At 45.3% G+C, this 24,704-nt stretch overlaps 1 protein-coding gene across 2 annotated transcripts; it reads right to left on the reverse strand.

Moving 5' to 3' along the window:
• Positions 1-356: 356 nt before the first annotated feature.
• Positions 357-24,357, reverse strand: LOC149357943 (MOB kinase activator 1B). Of its 2 annotated transcripts, XM_089585003.1 has the most exons (4): positions 24,199-24,357; positions 22,143-22,204; positions 19,601-19,995; positions 357-13,219 (listed from the first exon to the last, which is right to left on the reverse strand). In XM_089585003.1, the coding sequence occupies exons 3-4, from the start codon at positions 19,923-19,925 to the stop codon at positions 12,960-12,962; spliced, it is 585 nt and encodes a 194-aa protein (XP_089441129.1). In that variant the 5' UTR covers positions 19,926-19,995; positions 22,143-22,204; positions 24,199-24,357; the 3' UTR covers positions 357-12,959. The 2 variants fall into 2 exon arrangements, with proteins under 2 accessions (XP_089441129.1, XP_089441128.1); XM_089585002.1 differs by lacking the exon at positions 22,143-22,204.
• Between the last annotated feature and the right edge of the window lie 347 nt (positions 24,358-24,704).

The following is a 24,704-nucleotide window of genomic DNA, read 5'->3' on the forward strand; positions in this document are numbered from 1 at the left end:
TGGCACAGCTCCCCTACTGGGCTCAAAAGCAAACAACGTGGCCTGATGAATTGACAGAGGCTGCACTCAGCCGGCACTACATTATTTTCACTTCATTCCATTCCACCGTCATGTGCCGCGTCGAGTGGCCAAGTTGGGCAATAACTCTGGCATGGAGGCCAGTGACAAAGGCGGAAAAGAATGAACTAAAACAGCCTTGTCATATTATTGTGGCCCTGCAACTCTGCACAAATACCCAGCAGCAGAATGCCATTGCTGCCGTATTACAAACACTTGAGAATCCCTGTGGCGGTTCGGTGATCACTCAAGCTCTTTATGACCAAGGCTGAGCAACAGTAAGCAAACAGACAATGCAGTCATTATCAAATAATTTATTTACATCCTAGGTGCTCATTAAACGCAAGTGAATCTGTCGTCCCATTTTGCACAGCATACGAAAGGAAAGCATACGCTGTCAAAAGTGCACAGCTCAGCTGCCCTCAAAGGCAGCTACGTCATCATGTTACCTCGTACAAAATTGAACCATGTAAAAGAATTTTCATCTCTGTGCTATAGATGTACAAAAAAAAATATACATTGTTCACACAAGGTGTGAAGTTTGCTAAAGGATCTTGGAAGAAAGATCAGTTCTTGGGGCTGACCTTTTTTGACAGCCAACGTGTCGTGTAAGGTCACTTTGTGCAGCTTATGAAGAGCCTTAAAAACATGAGGCATGAGAGCTAAGACAGTCACAGCTCTACTTACAACTGTTGCTGCATTCCATACAGGTTCACTATTTCCTTAAGTGAACCCCAGATTAGTTCTTTTTTTTTAGTCAAATGCCCTCAAAGTGCTTGTACATTCAAGACACAAACCGGAGAACAAATCTTCCCAGCTCAAACCTCTACAAAATTATTGATAACTAGAGGCAAAACATTTAAAGGAACTTAACTGCTACATTAACATTTTTTTTTTTTTCAGCTGATGGTGCACACACATGCAACAGAATTTATCAGATTTCAAACTCAAGCCACACAAATACAACTTGTCAACCAAGTTACTGTACCAACACCTTCTTGGTTTCAATGTCAGCCAGATCAGTCAGTTCAGGCAAATCAAACACTGTCCCTTCCTTCTGCTCTCCCATTCACCAGCCTTTGCGCATGCTCCGCACACACAGTGAGAAGGGGGAGAGAACCCAGTAACTAGCGACATACAACAGGCAAACAAATCCTTCCTCACATCGCAACAACTAAATGAACCAAGGCACCCAAATGGGTCTCGAAGCAAGGCGAGCGATGTGGCTGGCATTGAAGTAGAGGATGTACATTAGGTAAAAGCTTAAGCAGCGAGGGGAACCTTCAGTGTACAAACACACTCATACATCATCAGTGCACAAACAGCTGCTACAATCCACACCCGAGACATGCATAACTTATCACAAGTAACTATGATGAGGAACAGCAACTCCAGGTGAGTGACTGCCACAGCCATGAGGAAACACTTCGTGCAGCTGCATTTGCACCACCAGGATGCATGGAAAGAGCAGACAGGAGCACACCAGAAAGGATAAAATTTTGTGTGTCCTGGAGAAACTACCCTACCCAGCTAGTACGCAGCGTGTACACACAAAAAGCATTGGCCTCTCAGTGGCTTAACGAGCTGTATGACATTCAGCCACTAACTTCTTTTACCAGACTTGCACTGAACACCAGAAGTAGAGCCCATGGAACAACAAAGTATACAGACTTTACATCCAAGAAATGCGAACGGACAGTCAAACAAAGTGGTCTGTGTCTGGTTCACAGGAAAAACAAAACAAAAACGAAAAAAACAAACAAACAAAAAATCAAGTTCGAAGATCATGCACAAAACCAACAAAAATATTGCTCTGAGTGTTTGCAAGGAAACGCATGTGTAAATAGCATTTGAGTCTCACAAAACCCCGCCACGTGTTGCATAAGATACGAATTCTCTGCATGTGGCAAGATTAGGTTTTCACACACAAACTGAAAGTCAAGTGCACTCGGGTTGTTCACTAGGTTTCAGATGCGGTCAAGCTGAAAGCAACACCTGCACAACTCTGCTAATGCCTCCAACTACATAAGGCTTCTGCACAGCCTGGGAACAAGACAGCTGTGCCGCGACCACCATACACTACGAGTGCCAAGACTCCACAAATCAATAGTGGCAAAATGACGAAAAGACCAGACGCTTACCGATACACACCAGAAAGTGGATGGTCATTTGACTGCAAAGAAATGCACCACAAATTTTAGTGTTTTATGGTGCAAAGGAAACAGTGGCCGCCAACTACCAGGACTGTAAAATTACCCTACGCAGAGCACTAACCAACTTGAACTGCAGGTTATTAGAAAGATAAGCGCCTGTGACCTTCTAGAGGGTCTACACAGCTGGCAAAGGTATTTTTTTTCTTCTCTCAAGACAAGGCATCCTTGCCTGCTTTCACTACTTTGGTTCCCCCCCCACTGGACGAGAAAAGAGGAGCAAAGTCGCACTGAGCAGAAGAAAGACCACTGATGGGGAAGAGTAAAATGCAAGCTTTAAGGAGAAGAGCAGAAAACTAGCAATTTGCCACGACTGCACAACATTTCATGCTCAAACTGAAAACAGTGTAGCAGATATGGGCACCACTGACACATGGCAACGTACTTACATGCTCATAATGCACAATGTAATATTGCATGCCTCCTTTTATCTAGTTTTTGTTTTGCTCCACAAATTTGGCAACAGCCCTAATTTATTTACGCCAGCAGCTTAAGCCTCGATCATTACTCGGCTACAGCTAGATTCCAGACAGTGTCACAAGTCTCTAGAGATAATGTACAAGGCTTGGAGGGAAAGGGGGATGGGCTTCTTGCATACAAGGATGAAGAGTATGCGGCCTTACTTGCACTGTAAGCGTATACTAGAGATGCAGAAAAGGTGACCCAAAAAGGTGCACCCAAAACATAGCAAAAAATAAACACAGAAGCTGAAGAAAAAGAAGTGTAGGCATAAGAACATACGGTAACATACATTTCTCAACACCACAAAACTCTCATGGATGTACAGCCTCATTGCCATTTCTAGTTTTCTTTTCTTATAGGCAATTTGTAGCACTTCATGCAACTTCCAAGCTATGCTGCAAAGAACCAAATAAATTATACTGCTGTGAAAGAAACCAAGCACACAAACTCAAAACTCTAAGAACACAGCAGATTGCTAAAGGCTGAAAAACTCCTGTGGTTTCAGCTGCATATTACATTTTCACCCCATGTAAACACACCTCATTAAACACAAAACCATTTGATGTGTTCGTGTTCTAGAAACTGTCTAGCACCTCTCTAACACAAAACTGAATTTTCCCTTGTGCTTACACTTCCACGCTGGCCAACTTTGCATTTTCCTCTGAGGAGGAAAAAAAAAAGCTTGCCGCAAGGGCCATCAATGCAGTACTACATGTGCACTAAGAGAAACAGCTGGGAAAATGTATGCAAAAGAGTTTGGTAATAATTTTGGGTACAAAAACAGCGTGACCGGACGAAAGACACAACATGGAAACACACAGACAAGCACTGACTCGCAATGTTTTTCCAGAAAAAACGTATGTATAGCTAACAATCACATGACCTAATAGCTCCCACGCACATGCCCAGAGTACAATCTAAGAACCACATCATAGGTCAATGGCTCAAAACCCTATGATGACCTATGATGCAGTTCTTATATTGTACTCTGGGAATGTGCACGGGAGCTAATAGGTCATGCGATTGTTAGCTATACATATTTTTTCTTCTTAATTTTAATAAAAATTCAGTTGCGAGTCAGCGCTCATCCGTGTGTTTCTTTGTTCTGTTCGTTTTGGTTTTTGAGGAAAGGAAATAACTCTGTAACTGTCTCACATATCTCGGCGGACACTTAAACCGCGCCGTAAGGGAAGGGAGGAAGGTAGGAGTGAAAGAAGAAAGAGGGAAAGAGGTGCCGTAGTGGAGGCCTCTGGAATAATTTCGACCATCTGGGGATCTTTAACATGCACTGGCATCGCACAGCACATGGGCGCCTTTTGAGTTTCGCCACCACCGAGATGCGACCGCCACAGTCGGGTTCGAACCCTGGTACTCTGGCTCAGTAGCCGAGCGCTTAACCACTGAGCCACCGCGGCAGGTCTTTTGTCCGTTCGCACTGTTTTCTACCCAAAACGAGCACATACCAACTACTAGTCCGACTATCCATTCTACTAGAACTTGGCAAGTGCAGCCCAACAAATGGCTTGAATGGCCGTTCAGTTTTACTGGGTGGGACTCAAATAACAACTGCAAAGGGCTAAAGAATGTGACAACCACAGGGCAACGTTAACAGCTTCCACGGAAGTCAACACGGCTTTCTGAGCATGCTTTGCTTTTGGCATTAACGCTATTTTCGATCCACACCACAATAACCTTACTAACACCCTTGAATTGGTTCAGAACCGCGCAACACGATTCATTCTATCTAATTATTCCTACCACTCAAGCATCTCAGCACTAAAAACTCGAATCAACTTACCCCCGCTAGCCTCGCACCGTAGGATAGCACGTCTTAACCTTTTTCATAAATTTCTCCATTCTTTGTCTATTGATAACCCCTACATAAAAAGAGCCCACCGCATCGCTCGGTTCAGCCACAGTAATGCAGTGTATCCCCTACAAGCCCATACTGCGACATTTCAGCAGTCATTTTTTCAGAGTACTGCACGAGACTGGAATGACCTGCTCACCGAAGTTGCCATTATCATCAACCCACTACAATTCAAGCGGAGAATCGCCAACCTTTCATCTCAACATTTTTTACCATTGTGTGCCAGATACCGTCCACTCCCTCATGTAATGTCTCAACCGAGAACTTTGAGGAAATAAATAAATAATTTACATGTGCATAATGCCACGCATGCATGCATATACACAAAAAAAGACAGCCCAGTGAAGCTACTCAAGTAGCCGCACTTCACCGTAATGCATAGGGTTTTTCCAGGACATCTGAAATGCAGACGGATATAGTCGTGAGGCTTGGCAGCAGAAATGCGGTGAAAAAGGGATACTAGAACCCGGCAGAGCAGTTTGCTTGTGTGCACTCTCAGCAGAGCAAGGGCCAATCTGATTGACACAGCTTCCATGTGAACAGGACCACGATGCCAGTATGATATGAACAGGATTCCCAAGATGAGTACAGTAATGCTTCACACTCTGGTAACAAATGAATACAAATAAAAAATAATGATGGCCCAGAGATTCTCCAAGACACTTCCACCCACATGTCTATCTCACACACACACTAGACATTTCAACTTGTTACAGTGGGTAAGTTCCTTGGCAGGTTAACAGTGAGGCAAGATATCTCCAAATAGAAAGCCGGAACTCCTAGGGAAATACAAAATTAAACAACACATGCATTCGGGACACACCAGGCTTTAACCCTTTCAGGCGCCATTTTTTGTTTCGACTGAAATCAATTATTTTTTCACCTAAGTAGTATATTCAGGTCTCAAGAAAGGGAATTTGCTTGTTTTCGAGCATGAAAGACCAGCAGGTCAGTTCTTACAACGATGTGGAGAATTCCGCACAAAGTGTAAGATTTGTTAGAAATAGTACCATCGCAATGTTCTCGTGTGTCAGGTAGACACCCTAGGGATCGTGGAATCACTTTGTGTTTCGAAGATGAACATTATGCTCGAAAGTGAGCAAAAATCATCGATGTTTTAACTCACAGCAAAATCTGTCTGCACAAAAACGGCGGACAAAGTGCTACCTAGCTCACTGTTATGTGAAATATTACTTACTGCGTTCTCTACATGGTACCAAAAAACAGCTTATCTGCAACAAGAAGGGTGCTCAATTTGACTGCAATAATAGACAGTTTTAGCTGTGCGTCCGCAAAAGCTGTGCGTACGCTACGGGCACACCTTGCGCGCCGTGCCACCCGTCCTGGCAACGACAGTTTTAGTTGGGAGTGGCTAGCGTAGCGCCCGGAAAGCGTATGATACAGTGGCGCCATCTAGCGACAGCAAGTCAAAGCTTCTGAACTGTGTGCTAAAAAAACTTTTTCCTCTTTTATTAATGGCAGTGGTGGTTGTATTCGAAGGCTTTGTTTCTTTTTTAATGTAAATCAATTGAATCAAATGAAAATATAAATTCTAGCGCAAAGCTAGAGAAGTACTTCACCGCAGGTCGTTGCTATGACGACAGTGTACGCCGTAGATAGTTAGGCTTAACAGCAAGAAATTCTTGGATTTATCTAAAGAACGATGACTATTTGTCACATATATCGTTACGGAGGGGTGAGAATGCACAAAATAAAAGTGAATACAACCGTTTAGAGCGAGCTATCGCGTCGAAAAATGCAGCGGCGATGCAGTATTTGGTCCGAAGCGGGCGTGCAGGGCGCCGCCATGTTGCCAACGTTAACCACGCAAGCCACGCAAGCAACGCAACGCAAAGTCCGCTGGCTTGCGTACGTACGCAAGACGCACGGATCGCGCTTGCGTTCTGCGCATGCGCACTACGGTCCCCGCAAGCTCCTTGCGTACGCTAAGCCCTTGCGGACGCACAGCTAAAACTGTCTAATGAAATCACTGTTAAGTGCTCCATTTTTTCAGAAAAAGCTGCAAGTTTGCCGCTTATGCAATTGTGTACAAAGCGCCAGAAAGGGTTAAGATTAAGATATTCAGTGGCTGTGCTTGGCTCCGGCAGGTTACACGCTTCCACTCCTTGTACACACGAAGGCATCCGACTGCAACATTCTCACATAACCAGTAACCAAAACTAATACAGGACAAGGCAAGAGAACACCAATGCTCAAAAGCTGTGCCACTTATCCAGCTATACATCAATGATAAAGAGCCCAAACATTAGCTAATTCAATGCTCTGGAATTCCCTTCACTGCTGAACCCGTGCAAGTTTTCAAGGTACACCACTTTTCACGACTGCAACTTTTTGCTCCCACTGAGCATGCCTTCCCGTGCTGGTGAGCAAATTCAGCAGACTAAAGCAGATTCTGTCGCACACTGGTTGGAAATGTGGCACTTGAGCAGGTGGAGTCAAAAACGCGTCAATCAACAGAACAGCTATCGATAACATACATGCATTGCCATCTTTCTTGGCAGGCTCTACAAAAGCACAAAAACCTTAGAAACATACGCAAGAACTCTATGCCCTAGCACATTTCGAAAACCCATACGGAACAGAAAACTTTTGGAAGAGCCCTGAAACATCCTGCAGGTAGAATAAGTAAACAAATGAGTTGTGTATAGAATATTAGCTTTTCCCATGGGCACTTGGAAACAGAAAAAAAATCAACAAACATGTTGAAAACAATTGGGACACAAAACGGAAGCGGTTTTTAATTTATGTCATCTCCTCCATCACTGGGCAGCTTCAGAGTAGCACACACAATGTTACAGCCCTTCTATGAATAATGCTTTTCTACACAGCGCATGTAATTCACAAATTTGCCCAGTAAGTTAACTCTTCTCGCCCAACAGGACTGTCATGTGACTGAATTCTTAAGCACCTTTCCACATTGGCAACTGCCAGCTGTTAATTACTAAGCCCCAAAGTGATCAAGGTGAATGAAAATGGATACATGTGATGTAAGGAGCACTACAACACCAAAGTTGGCATAGAAGAGGTAAGTGGCACTAAGAGATGGATTCAGCATAAAAACAGAAGAAACATACACACTGCTAACATGTCTGTGGTGAGACATGCCCCACACTGCCTCAGGTTCCAGCGGCAATGAATTTAAGCAAAAGTTCGAGATAAACATCTACGCTGTTCAACTAACAGGTGTTTCAGGGCACTTCAACGAAGTATTGTAGTCAGGGTACATATAAGAATAACAAGCATCAAAAAATGCAAGCATAGTGGTCAGGACAAAGCACAGATGTCAGAACCAGAAGTGAAGTCTAGCAAAATAGGATGCTGCTCTCACCAGATATGCAAAGGTAAGGCAGGGGGGACAAGGGACCATGGGCCTACCTCAACTGCTGAAAAAAAAAAAAAGAATTTTCTACAGAGGCAAAATGGGGGAAGGAGGTGCTGCTGAAAAGCCTGCCATCACCCCCTCCCCCCTTCACACAAACATCTGCTTGGCGAACAGCCCTGCAGTCCTCAACCATAAAAGTTGCAGTCAGTTAAGACTGAGCTCCATGTAGGCGAAAAAGTAAGCGACGCGACGACGGCTGGCTGTCGCTCCGTCGCCCACCGGCCAAGCTCCATGCGCTGCGACAACGCGAACGCGAAATGGAGACGACAATCAGTGTTGCTGGCATAATACACCACCGCAACGCTGTTTGCGCCTATAATAAGAGTCACATTATTTACAAGGATTAAAATTTTGGGCAGAAAAATGCCAAATAAAATGTGTTTACAGCTTTGTCATTGCATGCCATTGTCACGAGCGCCACCATGTTGCCCGAACATGGGGTGCACACCTGTTTGAACCTCGCGCGCTTTCTGACGTCAAACGACGAATACTCGCTAAGCCTAGCAGCACTGCAAACACAGAAGCAATCTGAAAATCTGGGTTGTTTTATCACTAAAATTTTATGGTTGAGGCAAGTTCACACAAAGCGAAAGCTTCGTGCGCGTTTAGTTTGCCATGAACGTGGGGCACAGCGTAGCGACGACGACGAATCGGTGGTGAAGCAAGATTCCCGGCCAGAGCCAGCCCCATCTTGAATTCTAGGCGGCTTTAGCTTTGCCAGAGCCGGCAAGAGGCTCGGTAGTGACGTACGCTGCCGGATTAGCTGCTATTGGCTAATCGCGTAGGCAACTTCCGGGCGACGAGCGAAATTTTCTGTGAGTGCAGATCCGAGCGACACGACAAGCAACACGGGCATTTCGCTTCGCGCGACGGCGTCGCTCGTCGCTTGCCGCTGTCGCGTGAGTTTTCGCTTGCCGCTGTCGCGTTCGCGTGAGTTTTCGCGTACATGGAGTTCAGCCTTTAATTATCAATGACGATGCAGGCACACATGACATCTTTGGTGGCTGCCACACTAGTTACCACCATCTGTGCCGCGGACTCAGCCCTTCATTCTGTGCTCAGATGCTTCTGTTCCAGCCTCTCGGGCTCCTTGGGTGGGGCATTTATCTGCTGCCGCAGCATGACACCACTATCATGGCATCATCTGCCATGCCTGTAGGAACATACTTTTTCTGTTACAGCATACAGCTCAGAACAGAGAGGGTGGCATATATCCAGTTAAGCACACGGGTGATGTGACGAGCCAGAACTCCCAAAATTTTCTGGGTGGACCTATCAAACTCATGCTGTTCGAAAGTACCTGATGACACCTTTTCAAACAGTATGTTTCAACTTCTCACAACTTTTATCGTTCGTATATAACTTAAGGCGGGTTCTGCGAATAATCTTTAAATGTCCTTTAAGAGAAGGCGGCGTTAAAGTGAATAACTTCATCAAAATAGTCTTTAGGTGAAGTTAAGAAAAATGGCTTTGCTCCTGGCCCATTAAAAAAAATACCCTTGCTATCAAAACACAGAAAACAAGCTGAGGAGCCTTATCACTGAAGAATAGTAAGGAACTAAAGCACTACAGTCAAACATCAATATAACGAAAACAGATATTACGAATTACTAGCTACATTGAACACTTTGTAATTATTTTTAACAAACATGTAATTTCTGCTTCCTGTATATCAAACACAGTTGGCCATGAAACGGATACATCGAATTCCCCAGCGCCGAGCAGTGCCCGTTCAGATGGCAGGCTTGGCTCTGTGGTACACAAGTGACTGGCGGTGGGGAGGCAAGCATTCATGTCAAGTTTTGCGCTTTTATCTTGCACTAGTGTTCTCGCACTCGCCAACAGCGCCCCAGAAGATACAACAGCCTTGAGGGTTGGTAGTCCGGCAGTCAGCACGCGTTCACGTCCCTTGCACCCATAAACAAGCAACCTAGAAGCAGCGGTGCGGATGGCTGCAGCCTTGAATTAACCATCCTGCCCTCACGTCAGCTGTCATGGAGGTGGTGAAAACAGTGATAGCTTCCACTCTGACATACCACTTTCCACACAACATGGCTATGGTGCAGGGAAGCCACCCTAGCTGCTGCTTAAAGGGAAACTGCATAGGTTTCACAAATCAACGAGCTTAAGAGGGTCGAATGTGTGAAACTTGGAGGTAAAGCATGCGAAGTCTTTTTGGGCTAGCACTTAAAATAGTGAAGTAATCGCAGATTAAAATCCAGACGCCCTTCAAGCTTCTCCGCAGCGCACAATGCCAAGTTGGGGGCGCATGATGACGTCATTGAAGGTATCGGTACATTTCCAACGCACAAACACCTGCTTTGAAGGAAAAAAACCAACACCACCGAAGGCGAACCCTGCCGAGAGTGGTTTGGCAGCGTCTAACGCGTCAGGGCAGGGTGTGGCTGACGACCGCGGTAATTTGAAATCATACCTTCCGTGACGTCACACTGAGTTTTTCTGCACTCCTCCAGTGCATGGAGGAGAAGCGCAAATTTCAATTGTGGATTACGTCACTATTTTAAATGCTAGTGCAAAAACACTTGGCATGCTTTACCTACAGCCTACATAGATTTGAATCCTTGAATACTGCGAAATTCTCAAAAAAGTGCTGCAGCTGCCCTTTAACCTACAGCCGTTGCGGGCGAACAGTGCTGTGCTGGGAAGCCAACCTCACTGGCACTCTGTTCCTTGCAGCCTTCGGAAATGCCACATGCGCCTTTGAAACGTTGCCAATACCTGGGAGGTCTCCCCAATTCTCTATCAAGAATCCCCCAAGTTTCAGTCGCTTCACGAACTAAATTGCACTGCTCTTGCAAGCGTTTCTTATGAATTTTTATATTTTCAGTTTCAGCTATATCAAACTACTTCATGATTTTCTACCTGTTTGCTATAATGAGGTTTGACTGTAACTCTATTCGGTGAGCAACCTGCAAGAATCGCCAAATGCACCCCTGTCAAAGAACACAAAGCAGACACAGCAGACAAACACGGCATGAAGGCAGTGAGCTCAGTCTGCAATGACAAGTTAACATGTTCCTAAGGGGTGTGGGTGTAGCATTTGCAACACCATTTCAAGTTTGTTCCTTAAAAACCTTCAGTGAGACTACCCCTTGCATTAGGTTGCAAAGAGATCTGAAGAAGATGGCATTTGGTAAATGTGAAGTGGCTGGCTGTACCTGAATGTCTTTGAATACGTGGCAAGGCAGCGAGGGTAATATGCGAGGAAGCGATACATAGGTTGCATGTGTCGTCACTTCCGCCCCCATCAAGCGCTTGCGGCCATGTTGCCGAACCATTCGGCCGTCCTCGCCCGTCCGCCCTGCGATGCCTGACCACTCCTCGGACACTTTGGATTATTTTCTTATCCTTTAGGGCGCGATGCCTACTCCACAGACGAATGAGCCATTCAGTGCAGGCTACTGGTCTGAATTTATTCGATCGGCGCGCGTATGCTACGCAGACAAAGCGAAAATTTGCGACAATACAGATCCGTGCACGCTGCGACCGGGAGTAGACGCGACGATGGGCGTTGATGTGTTCCTTGAAGTGGCCCACGGGGGATATCGTGTACTCTTTCCAGCTTTGTGAAGTTGGAAGAAATGAAAGCCTTCTAATCAACGGAGGCACACACCGATTTCTACAGTAGGTAGGTGAGAAGCCTGTCTGCGATGCGCCTACGAGCCGAAAAGCTCGGCCTCGGCACGTCGCTTTCTCTGCCGTCATTGCTCGCTGCTGTCGTGGCGGTCCGAACCGGCTTGTCTAGTGCTGTAGCTAGGATGCAACGACGCGGGACCCAGTCTGGGTTTGTGTTGTCAGACTAATCGGATGGGGTCAATCCAAACAGCAACATTCACTTCAGGGTGTAGCCATTGCTTCCCACGTTTTCGCAAACATTTAGTTGACGACTCAAGCCTCTTACCTGTCACAAAGTGGGCTCCGCACACAAGTAAATTTGAGTTATCGGGGTCGAAATCGTCGCACTTAATGCGAGCCAGCCACAGCTCGCGCAGATTCGTACTGAGCCATGGAGCGTTCGCACTTGCATGCCTACGATTATCTGACGAATGGAGGTGAAGTTCGCGTTAATCCGCTTCTCGTTTCACCTGGACCTGTCGCTACGGTTGTAGCAGCCAAGGGTGGCACACAAAACCATACTGAATCTACGGATGGACGAGAACCAACACGATGCGAGCTAACATAGGCAGCGGTAAGCTAGAGGCGGTCTGGCGGTGGTTCGGCAGCATGGCCGACTAGCAGCCGACGGCCACCGGATGTGACGTCGGTGCAAGCTATGTATAGATAAAGAGAGTGCACAACCCTTTGCAAGACTGCACCTGGTTTCTTTTTTCATCCTGAAATGTAAGTATAGCCTTTTAAACGAATTCACTCTGAGCCACAGTGCAAAAAAAGAAAAATGTGTGGACTGTTAGTGAACTGTTGGTCTAGGTACACAAAGCACAAGCAACAAGGACCAAGACACACAATACAAAAGGCAAGCAAGCAGCTGAGGAAATGATTGCGGTGTGTGGGGGGAGCGCCACTGAACGGTCAGGAAGGCTCCTCTCACCCAGGGTGACATGCGTCCTGCAAGCAGATGGCGCTGTTTCCAAATAACTCCCACCTCAAGCAACGTTTAAGAATCAAGTGTAGAATTGCACAACTTTGTAAGCTCCTGTCCTGTGTAAACACTTGCAGCACGAGCAGACTGTCAAGAAATATAAAGCAGGAAAAGATGGGGATGGCGACACAGTGTGTCAAACATACTACCGTTTCGGCTGTGTCCAAAAAAACACCCGGGTGTCCTAGTGCAGTGTCCCAGTACAGTGCTAAGCAGAAGGCTGGGCGGCGGCAAGCATAAGGAGAACGTGGACACGAAAAGGCAACCGGCAGGGGGTGGGTGGCAGCACGTAGGACCACATCTTCAGATGGAAGCAAGAGCAGGAAACGGCCTGTTCTAGCGCGATGGATTGCTGTCCCTGTCCTTGCTGGTAAGCTTCTCGATAAGCTCCTGCAGGGGCACTAGCTCTCGCCGATCGATGAGCCCAAACTCCTGGACAAAGAAGATGAAGTGCTTGAAGCTAGTGTTGAGGTGTGCCTCCTCGCCCAACTGCACCACCTCTGAGAAGTGCTGGTGGTAGATGTGTGCATACACCCGAAACAGCCGCTTCAAAATGGTCTTGGCAATGGAGAAGAAGTTCTTGGGGAACGGCACACCTGCATGCCACATAAACATACTCATCAGCATGGCCAGAGAACAGTATCAAGAGGCAACACTGTGCCCATGTTTTTTGGCTACTGCTCACTGCCCTTGAAGGGAAACTGCAAGCATACAAGTTACCTCCGCCACGCAAATATGCTTAACAAATGCCCGTCTTTAAAGCTATAACTGCATCAGCAGAAACTATGCAGTCTTTATTTACTACCTTACAAAATTGAAATTAACTCTTGATTAGTGGCGCCGCCGCTGTGGCTCAGTGGTTATGGTGCTCGGCTGCTGACCCGAAAGACGCGGGTTCGATCCCGGCCGCGGCGGTTGAATTTCTTTGGAGGAGAAATTCTAGAGGCCCGTGTACTGTGCAATGTCGGTGCACGTTAAAGAACCCCAGGTGGTCGACATTTCCGGAGCCCTCCACTACGGCGTCTCTCAGCCTTAGTCACTTTGGGACGTTAAACCCCATAAACCAAACCAAACTAAACCAAACCAATCTTGATTAGTGGCATTCTGTAAATGCAATGTGTGTACAACTTTTAGGAAACACTGATGAACACTTTACTTAGCTTCACAGTCAGCAACATAAATTATTTCATAACAAGCCATCATACACAGCACATATCCTTGTGTTTACTACATTCAACAAAATAAACATCTTGGCACCTATGGCCAGACACCCCGCACTGACACCACATGCATCGTCAGTCACCACATTGGAAAGGAGGTGCACTACGAGGAATGCACCTGCATTACAGCACTGCATTTCAGTGTCAGCACTTCCACCTTCTCCCTATTTCAGTCTACAAATTGCACTGTTGCACAAACTGCAACTGCCTCCCATACAATGCCATTTCCACAGACATTTTCAGGCAAGCTGAAACTCATAGTACTCGGAGTGGAGTAAAACTTTGTCAATAAATAAGCATACGTGTATTGTCACTGCGAAATATACTTGAGTGTAAGCCACTTTTAACTGTCCAATTCCTGCCAAGCAATGACTTGGCAACTTTTATCTGTCAGTTGCCTACACACTACAAAATATAAAAGGCTCTCATTAAATTTACAACAGAACATACGACACTGGCAGAAGAAAGCCTCTCTGTAAGCATTTGTGCCAAACCAGGTCTATTGATAATCCACATTGGTTTCCTTGAGTAGAAGTTGAGCTGAAGTGAATAAGCGACATTAAATGCCTAGGTATCCCTCTGAAAACCACCACAACGTAGGAAGATGTGTACTGATGCACATTGTACCGAGCTGACTCTTTATGCTGGTATATTAGATCTTGCTGACAAAATGAAAAAATTTCCATGGCCATGATGCACATGCTACAACCTCCCATAAAGAAATGTCCTTCATCTTTAATTCCTGTACATGAGGGCACCAAACTCCTTCAGTGCACTCCCCATGCTGCAACAGTACTGGCAGCTGCCATAATGAATGTTTTGTTGGTTTACTGAAGGAATATTATCACTGGTCAAAGGACCTAAGCATGAACTCATTTTAAGGAGCAGACACATCAAATTTATGGGTAGCATTTTTTCATACCAAACACCACATTTGGTGTCAGCAACCCTGAAATTCGACATACCATTCAGCAATGCACTTCAGATAATTTAATATGTACCTTACCAGCAGTAGTTTTGGTTTTGACTTTGCAAGTCCTAGTCAAGGTAGCATACCATAAGCAAGCAAACACAACAATGATGCATTTCCTATCATAATCAGAACAGCCTCTGCACAAGCTGCGCTATGCAGCCAGCAGCCAAATTTCTCTCCCTCCATGTCCCTCGCATGTATGCTGGTGACATAGCTTGGGAGGTCCAGCTATGGTTGGTTGGTTGGTTTATGGGGTTTAACGTCCCAAAGCGACTAAGGCTATGAGAGACGCCGTAGTGGAGGGCTCCGGAAATTTCGACCACCTGGGGTTCTTTAACGTGCACTGACATCGCACAGTACACGGGCCTCGAATTTCTCCTCCAAAGAAATTCAGCCGCCGCGGCCGGGATCGAACCCGCGTCTTTCGGGCCAGCAGCCGAGCACCATAGCCACTAAGCCACCGCGGCGGCATCGGAGGTCCAGCTATGTTCCGAACACCCTTTCTTGCCTCAAGTTGACAGCTTACAATGGGTTCTGAAGGCTGTAGTTCAGTGATGAATACTTTAAAATACAGTTAAGCATGTTTTAAGCATCACCTGCACTTGATAGCTGCATGACTCCTTGTACATGCAGAAAGCCATCAGCAGGCTTTCTATTGCATTAAACAAGTCCTACAACACATTTTTAAACAATGCAAATATGCTTGCCCACTCAGGTCATGTTGTCATGAACATCTAAGCTAAACATTACAACTTCAACTCAAAAGCTGGTTTGCTATCTTTGACTATTTAAAACTTGGGCTTCGTCATGTAACGTATCTATGCGCACAGGTTTTGAAATGGCTATTCACGAGATACATTCAAGCAGCACCTGAACGTTGCGCAGCAACCACAGCAACACAGAACCTAAACTGAAGCTCATGAGTGCTCGCAGCCCAGCCAATCATGTGTGCCATGACTGGAAGTAGCTGCCTCATGAGTCACAGGTAGAAGCAATAAAAGAGGGGACATGGAAGCAAGTAGCCTCCATGCTTCGCAAAGCACTACAGCTGACAGCCGAAGAGAATGGGTGGCACCAGAGGCATGCATGGAAAGAGCAGCCAGTCATGCTTACAGAGCATGCGCTTTTGCCGTCAATTCTCACCACCTCTCGGCAACAGCGGTCCGCAAAGTGCGGCGGCCAAGCGCTCCCATGTTCCCTCTCTTATTGCTTCTACCTGTATGTATGTAAAAACAACAAAAAAAACTACACATTTATATTAAAGATGACATTTTAATGAGTGGGGTTGGTAGAGAGAGCTTTGAACTTTCAAGGAATTATGAGAAAAAATGAAAATGTGCAAAGAGGAAAAGGAAAAATGTGATTTCTGATAATTCAGCTTCCCCAAAACACACTAAAAAAAACTCTTGCCTGAAGATAGTTATGAAGCAGTACTGTTCAACAATGAGTGCATGCCATGTCTTTTTTGAAAAGTGTCCAGGGCCCTTTGAAAACTCTAATTTATGCTACAGCAATAATGATGCCAAAGAATTTTATCTTGCTAATAAAAACACATTGCTGACAAATTAAAGGAACAAGACAGGTAAACAGACTTCTTGTTTTTCTCTTGCCACACTGATTTAACACCAACACAAGAAATTATTTTAAGCAAGTAAAGGTACATTTTTAACCCCAGAATGTTGTGCCCCACAATTAACCCTTTCAGGCGCCGTTTCTTGTTTTGACTGAAATCAATTATTTTTTTCCCCTAAGTAGCATATTCAGGCCTCAAGAAAGGGAATTCATTAGTTTTCGAACGTGAAACACCACCAGGTCAGTTTTTACAACGATGTGGAGAATTCCGTACAAAGTCTAAGATTTGTTAGAAATATTAACATCGAAATGTCCTCGTGTGTTAGGTTAAGGGATCGTGGAATCACTTTGCCTTCCGAAGATTCACATTGCGCTCAAAACTGAGCTAAAACAATCGATGTTTTCACTCGCGGCAAAATCTGCCTGCACTAAAACGGTGGACAAAGTGCTACCTAGCTCACTTTTATGTGAAATATTATTTACTGCATTCACTACATGGTACAAAAAAGGAACTTATTTGCAACAAGAACTGTTCTCAATTTGACTGAAATAATAAAATCACTGTTAAGGGCTCCAGTTTCCCAGAAAAAGCTGTAAGTTTGCCGCTTACGCAATTGTGTACAAAGCGCCTGAAAGGGTTAAAAGCTACAGCTCATGCTTTTCTAAAGGCCCACCAAGGTGGCTGAGTGGATATGGAGTTCGACTGTCAAGCACAAGTTCACGGGTTCAATGTGAGCTGCAGCCTGTGCACCGAGATTTTTGATGCTCATGAAAGAAACCCTGGTACACAAAATAAATCTGGAGCTTTCCACTATGCCGTGCGTCACAGCTTGAAGCAGGGGTTCTAAAAACTGGGCCCTGTGGAACACCGGAGTTTTTTGAGTGCTTTTAAGGGTTCTCCGAGCACCTAAATCTAGGCATGCCTCAACCATCACCTTTCCTCAACCATCACCTTTCCTCACAAATTGCTCGCTGCAAAGTGCACACCATACAGCAGGTTGTTATTAATTAAATTTGGGCATTTTTTGAGGTGCATGCCTCTGCATGCTCCTTTTTGCAAATGTCTCAGGATGGACGGGATGGAAGCCAAGACATCCAGGATTCCCCGAGGCCAAAAAGATTGAGATTGAGTGTTGCTTTAGCATACAAAAATCCACCAACGAAAAATGAAGTACTGTTTAGTCAATATATTTAAGTGCATGAACAGCTCGAGTGCTTCTGAAAATAAGCTCCGAGCTTTACTCTAATATTAGCAATATAAATCAAAGCTTGTGCATGTACGTCTCTACTGATGAAAGATAAAGTTCCATCTGAAGCAACTGTGCAGTGTTTTCAAGCAAGATGCACAAGCCAGTGAAGGTGCTGAGTCAAGAAGTCCTAACATAGCGTTCTAAAGTAAAAATATGTACAGGTGCCGTCAGAAATAAATGGAAGGCAGTATTAACGAAAAAATTTAACCACTGACCCCCAATTCATGCATCCTTGAATACATATGTGCAGCCTAATTATGATTTTTTGAATTGCACTGTGCACCAACAAACATGGACGATTATCCTTTATATCTAAAGAAATTAAATTTTTTTGACAAAGTCGCCTTCCCTATACTTTTGACGGCAAGTGTATGCCCAGCCTGATACTGTGGACTAAACCACAGCAATATCATTCACGAGGTACAATTAGCAATGTCATTTTAGCAGGGCAGGTATTTATGTCGTAAAAATTGTGATGGTAAGTGCATGTTCTGCCTGAGGGCAAGGCTACGGCACTTCACTCATATTACCTCCTCCTCCTAAATTTGGGTACCAAGGTGCTGACTGCAAAATGTGTACTGAAAAATTTTATTCTGCACCACCCAGTGTGTACACCAAGGAGGATTATACAAATTTCATTTTTTTTTTTTTCTGTTCCTACTGTTCTTTAACTTGACTTGGTATCTGCATCTCTCTTTTAATGACCAGTGTTGCGAATCAGCGAATATTTTTTTTTGGACACTTTGTACTCGTTACTACATGGAGCTCGAATACAAAGTTTGCTGTCACATTGTCCTCAGTAACCACTGATTTGCAATCAAAATGTTTGCCATCACTTTAAAACTGTCAAAAGAAAAAGGGGCAACGAGTGTATGACTTCCAGCCAAAGCCGAACAATTCGTTGTCTACTATTTTCTGATGACTTTTGCGGGACAACTTGGAAGCTATTTTTGGATAAAAATTGTCCTGTCTCTGGGCATGCAAGTTGGCTCGGGGCTGTCGATTTGGTTTTTCATACAATTCAGACCAGCTGCTCAAAGCGGCCCAAATGCTAATTGTTGCAAAGTGGTGACAGTCCCGAGTTCTCAAATTTTAGTGGCACTAACAAAATTTTCATATTGGCCCTTGAATGTGGGCACATTAGCCAGCATAATATGGAAGTAATGATTTTTTTTCCTTTAATTCCTCATAATTTTGGCACCAACGGGTTAAGCCACTTGGCACTTCTTCTGCCACCTATTTTCACTGTTGCTAGACTGCACTTCCACCAGTTAAAACAAAAAGCAAGCATTACGCCTAAGGGTAACAAATGGTTTGCCAATGCTTAGAGGTAGACACACCAAATTTTTGCTCCGTGTTCTATCTTCGGAACAAGGCAGAAGACATTACATGCAAGGATTGCAATTTGTAATTTGCTTGTGGCCGTTAAATAATTTATAATTAAATTTTATTTCTCTCATCTTGTTTCAGTTTTAACAGCCGAACAATGGCTTATGACTTCTCATGACTTCGCAGACGAGTTGAGACAATGGTAGGGTTATGTGAAGCATACAAAATTGTCATATAATAGATGCTTGTTCATTAGTTATCATTTTGGGTGTTGAAGACGGCTGGCCCATAGGTGAAGTGAATTAAAACAGCAAAGCAGCAATTTTATCGCACTTTTCGTACAGCTCCTCTGACCAAAACATTGCCTTAGCTTGTTCACAACATCATGGCCACCATTTGGTGGTCGAAACCAAAATCAAAACAACTTCAGAGAAAAAAAATTATTTATAAGCTATTTAGCGGGAGCAGGCATACCCTACGAATGTATCACACTCCGATTCAAAGAAATAATCACTGAACAAAAAATGTTGTGTGCCTGCTCCTTTAAACTCCCATATAAACCACTTGGTGCCCCTTCCCATTAACCCCTGCATGTCTGAAAGAGTGGAAGGGTCAAGTTCAGCCACACCTCACCTATCTTAGATGGAAACAGGGCCTCGTCATCAAGCTGGTCCTGTACCCAGGTCATGAGGTAGTCGATGTACTTGGGGGCCGAGCACTTGATGGGCTTTTTGACTGTCTGGCCGTCCGCCCAGTGGTACTCGTACTTGGGACCCGCCGACATGACTGCACAGCTGCCCTCGGTGCAGAACTCGGTCACTGTCCCGTACAACATGTTGATCTGGTTGAAGAAGTCCACCGTGTTGACAGCCACCCACTCGTTGAGGTCCTCCCCCTCGGGCAGCATGACGGCCAGACGCAGGTTGCCCGAGCCCAGAGTGGCCGCTGCCTGCTTCATCAGGTCATACTGGTGCGTGCCTTCGGGGATGTTCTTCTTCGGCTTGAAGGTCTTTGAGGAGCGGCCCCCGCTGCAACAGGAGGCTGGTTACCTCAGGCATCTCTTAAAGCAGCATAGACACCTAGCCTCTGGGCATGTGTTTTATTGTTTGTAACGATGCGCAAGGCATTATTATACATGGATTATCACGTGGTATTCTCCTACGACCACTAAATAATTTCTAATCGAATTTATTTCTCGTGCTCTTTCGGTTTTGACAGCTGACCGATGATGGTTTAGGTTTGGTTTATGGGGTTTAACGTCCCAAAGCAACTGAGGCTATGAGAGACGCCGTAGTGGAGGGCTCCGGAAATTTCGACCACGTGGGGTTCTTTAACGTGCACTGACATCACACAGTACACGGGCCTCAAGAATTTCTCCTCCAAAGAAATTCAACCGCCGCGGCCGGGATCGAACCCGCGTCTTTCGGGCCAGCAGCCGAGCACCATAGCCACTGAGCCACCGCGGCGGCAGCTGACCGATGACTGTGATGTCAAAGTGTGGTTGTAGGTCAAGTGAGGCCTGAATAAACTGCAATATAATCGCTGCTTCTGCATTCGTTGTCATTTCAGCTCTTGAGGAAGGCTGCGTTAGGCACTGTAGTGAATTAAAATGATGAAGCGATTGTACAGACATTTTTCCATGCCTCACGTGACATACCAAACTTTACGTCACAACCATTGTTTGGCTATTGAAACCGAAACTGAAACAGCATCGCATAAAATTCCCATAAGTTATTCAGCAGTCATAGGTGAATGCCACATGGTGATTCATGCATAGTAGTGTCTTCCGTATCACTGTACAGACGAAAACATGCCATCAAAATTAGGTATCTGTACACCTTTAACAAGCTGTCAGAATTTGAACCGAAATAGCCACAGTTTCAGGAAAGTTGAAAATGCGTTAAGTGCCCTTCTCTCCGTCCGCTATATTCAGCACTCAACCAAGTACAACTGAAAACCCTAGTAGCCTACACCTCCTTTCGAGCTCTCCACTAAACAAGTTACTATGACAACTCTGAGTCAGCGGAAGCCCCACTGCAAAGGTGCCACTGATGCTGCAGCTTCCTTCTGCTTTTGTTTTTCAGAAGTACAACTTTAATACTGAAAAATTAAACTACCGTGGGCACTTAAGTCTGCTTACATGCTGTGAATGCGAAAGCGTTGTGCACTACTGCTGTTTCCGTCAATGTTTATGGTTTTTTCATTTGTGTAACTTACTTCGAACTGGTCACCTAACTGCACAACATTCAGAGCTCTGTGGGTTAATGCCCACATATGCAGCAGAATTGGTCATCCTCTACCTAACATTCATGGACGGCGGCAAGTCCTCATACCAATACCAGCACAGTGGTTAAGCGATGTGCCACTGCACTGGCAAATGGCTGTTCCTGTCACAGCCTCCAGAAGGGATAGTGCGACCTATGTTGCGCTTCCCGAGCAACTTCTCGTCCAGCTTGCGCAGAGCTCCTCTGAACTTACCCGAGCTTACCCGAGTTACTACCTAACTGAGGTAAGCTCGGGTAAGTGTCCACACTTTCTGTTAACACTGTCTGTACGCACTGTCCGTGGATGCCATGCATGAGCCAAGTAATGTTTATGCATTAAAAAGCACTGTTATGTATCGATCAGTTTTCAATAATGGCTGCTGGCCCAGATAAGATCGATCGGAGCGACCTTCCATATGCTCATTACTACCTACTAAAACCATCTAAGGCTATTTCGTGAAACCCAAACTACCTTAGGAGTCTTAACCAGTTTTTTTGTAGACAATACTAATACACTACAATCACACTATTCAGCTTTCATCAGTTTTTTTTTCTACTAGATGCTAAACTTAACCATGCTATGCCATGCAACAACAAGACTTTCCATGTAACTTTCGCTCACCAAGAACGAAAATTTCCAAGAAAGCCTACACATATGTTTCTGGCTCCCTAGGGTGCTTATAAAATTGGAAAGAGGAACACTGAAGCAGTTGCTGCCACGAGTAATGAGCTCGCACATCACACATTAGCCGAACACAAGTACTCTACACAATGTGAAGCAAATACAAAACAGCACCTAGAAGTGAAGGCCTTACATATATTCCTCTTCTCAAGTTGCAAGACACATGACAAGGCAGTCCCTAATGCGGGACACATGCAGGCACTCTTGACCAGTAAGCTACAGCTCCTACCTATAGAACTGATGGCTTGTCCTCTTCAGTCAATGCCAAACTTCTCTGCATATGTTTTAGCACTGTCTCCAAAATAAAAAAAAGCAAAAGAAACTTCCACAACTACAGCAGAAATGGAGGTGGAGGCGCATTTCCACAAATGCACAGCTCGACGGCATGCCTTACTGTTAAGGCATATGGGGTCCATACAGCTGCAAAATTTCAGTAGCCCCACAACAATGTTCTTACGCGTAAATTTCCACGTATTGCTCCAATGAAATTTTCTCTTCCAACTTGTACAACTCCAATTAAGTGCCTCTGCAGCTAGCACCCTCTGCCCCTTGTTTTCTCACTGCACAAACAACACAAAATTCAGCAAGTGCTAAACACTTCCAATAAGAAACTACCACCAAGTCTGTCAAGTAGTCACTTCACACAGATTCAATGGTGCATACTTCTAGCATAATCCAAATAAGGATGACATGCCACTTGACAACCAGATGCGAGAAATTTCTCAACAGTCACGTGAAAACACTATGGGAATCGCAGCCGGCACACACTTTAATAAACAAAATGTAGCGATGAGGCGCAGCCTTGTCTGCACTTCCGAACTTCCTCTCGTTCCCTTCTAACACCTACAGCTCGCGACGGCGGTGTTGTGGCGTCGCCGCCTGCGTACGGACGCCACCCACTTTCGACAGCGGGCGGCAGTTGCCCTCGACGCCAGGCCGGCTTATTTTTGGCAACAAAAGTGGCCGCCGTCCGCCAGCCGTGTACAGGTCAGCAAAGTTCACAAGGGAAAGCGCAGGGTTGCCGATTCTCCCGCTCGGGAAAGTGGGGGCCCGAGAAGAAGTCAGCAGACACGAAAGTAGCGCCATCGAAGGACGGTTGACCACCGTGCAAGCAAATCGACGCGACGCGCGTAGTTATCAAGCGCTCGTCGACGTAGCTCTCAGGAGGTGGCCTGAAGTCAGCTCGCGAGCATACGCTGTGCTTAGTCTAATTTTTTTAAGCATAATGGGCAGCCGAAACTCGTTACCAGATCGCAAGAAAAGACGCGCCGTGCGCAACGGACCCGTAAAGCTGCTTCCCTTTTCCCTTATACGGAGCTCATTCCGTAAAACACTGTAATGAGGCTTGTGCAACTGGAAGTTCAGACGCGGGTCTGAGTGACTCCTCTGCAATCATTCTACCGTGTCTGTTCGTTGATCTTTTGCTTCCAAAGAAACACCAGGCAAAGAAGTTAAAACTGACCCTCACGTCGGCCTCACAACTACACCGCGACAACGATGTTTTCAGGGTGTAGATAATTTGCAAGGGAATTAATCACTTCCAATTAAAACATGCACGACGGAAGAGACGTAGAAATAAAAAGCATTATATGGCCGATTAATGAGTTAAGCTCGCACGGTTCATGAGCTCGCTTTTCCCACCAGTCCCATGACAGGGATCGCCAACTGGCTCAAACCCTGCATGTCCCTTCAAGAGCTTATTGATTAGCTCATTAAAAGGAAAAGCCTGACTGGGCCTTGAAGTGGCAACACTAGCGAGCCGCTGCGGGAAGGCAACCGTCCATAGAAATCCTCGCTTACGCATCATGCGAGACCAGCAGTCGCACAGGAAGTAAGGAATCCTGCCGAGTCTCAAGTAACAGCAACGGAAAGACAGCCTGCAATCAAGAAGAGATCTGCAGGGTTCTCTAACATGGACAGCCAAACAGAATCAGCCCGCCGGATAAGCTTCAGAAACGACGCGAAGGCAGCACAGTGCAATGAAACACGCAGGGCTGACTTAGGACTTGGCCACTAATCGCGCGACGTCCTTGCACTCTTGATTTTTGTTGTTCAACCCAAATAAGGTTACGTAACACAAAGTCAACAACACAAGGTGCTTTTCCCGCTACTTTTCTACTGAACCACAGTTGATCTAAGCCTATAAACTGACGTTTAATCACCGAACTGAAAATAGTAGCTCGCGCGAGAAGACAAAACGGCGCTTCCCCCCACCAGACAACAAAGACGTCCGAAGACGCAGTCCGAGCCCCGCCAAGACCGCACTGGAACCAAGCGAAACTTACAAAAGGAAGCTCATCTCGATGTCGCGCGTCGATTGTTGTAGAATACCAAATCACAGCCGTTCGCGTTATCCGGAAGTGACCATGTTACGCACGAAACCGTGACCAAGAACACCAGAAGCTTGCTGCGTGCGGTTTCCGAATGGTGTTTCCGGCAGTTCCGGCCGGATTCAAGCGAGGAGCGTTCATCGTGCACAAAAAGTTTGGTAGTTGTTATGCATCTAGAGGGCGCTAAATAAAAAAAAGTTAGGTTCTATGATATATTTTTTTAGTCTATATGCTTAGTTGCTTTAAATTTACACGCTTTATTTCACATTTACAGACGTTTGTTAAAGGTTAGTTCAAAATTCAAGTAGTAAATACGTAAAAATTTGCACGGAGATGAGTAAGCACCTACGTCCTCAATATTGTTCAAAAATAAAAGCAAAAAAAACTTATAAAAAGTACTATTTCGAACTTGCTTATTGTTTTGATATTTTTTGCTAAAAATTTCGTTTGAGAAACACATG

The sequence above is a fragment of the Amblyomma mixtum genome, chromosome 3, assembly GCF_055824585.1.
Source record: "Amblyomma mixtum isolate Tamu chromosome 3, ASM5582458v1, whole genome shotgun sequence".
Taxonomy (NCBI): domain Eukaryota; kingdom Metazoa; phylum Arthropoda; class Arachnida; order Ixodida; family Ixodidae; genus Amblyomma; species Amblyomma mixtum.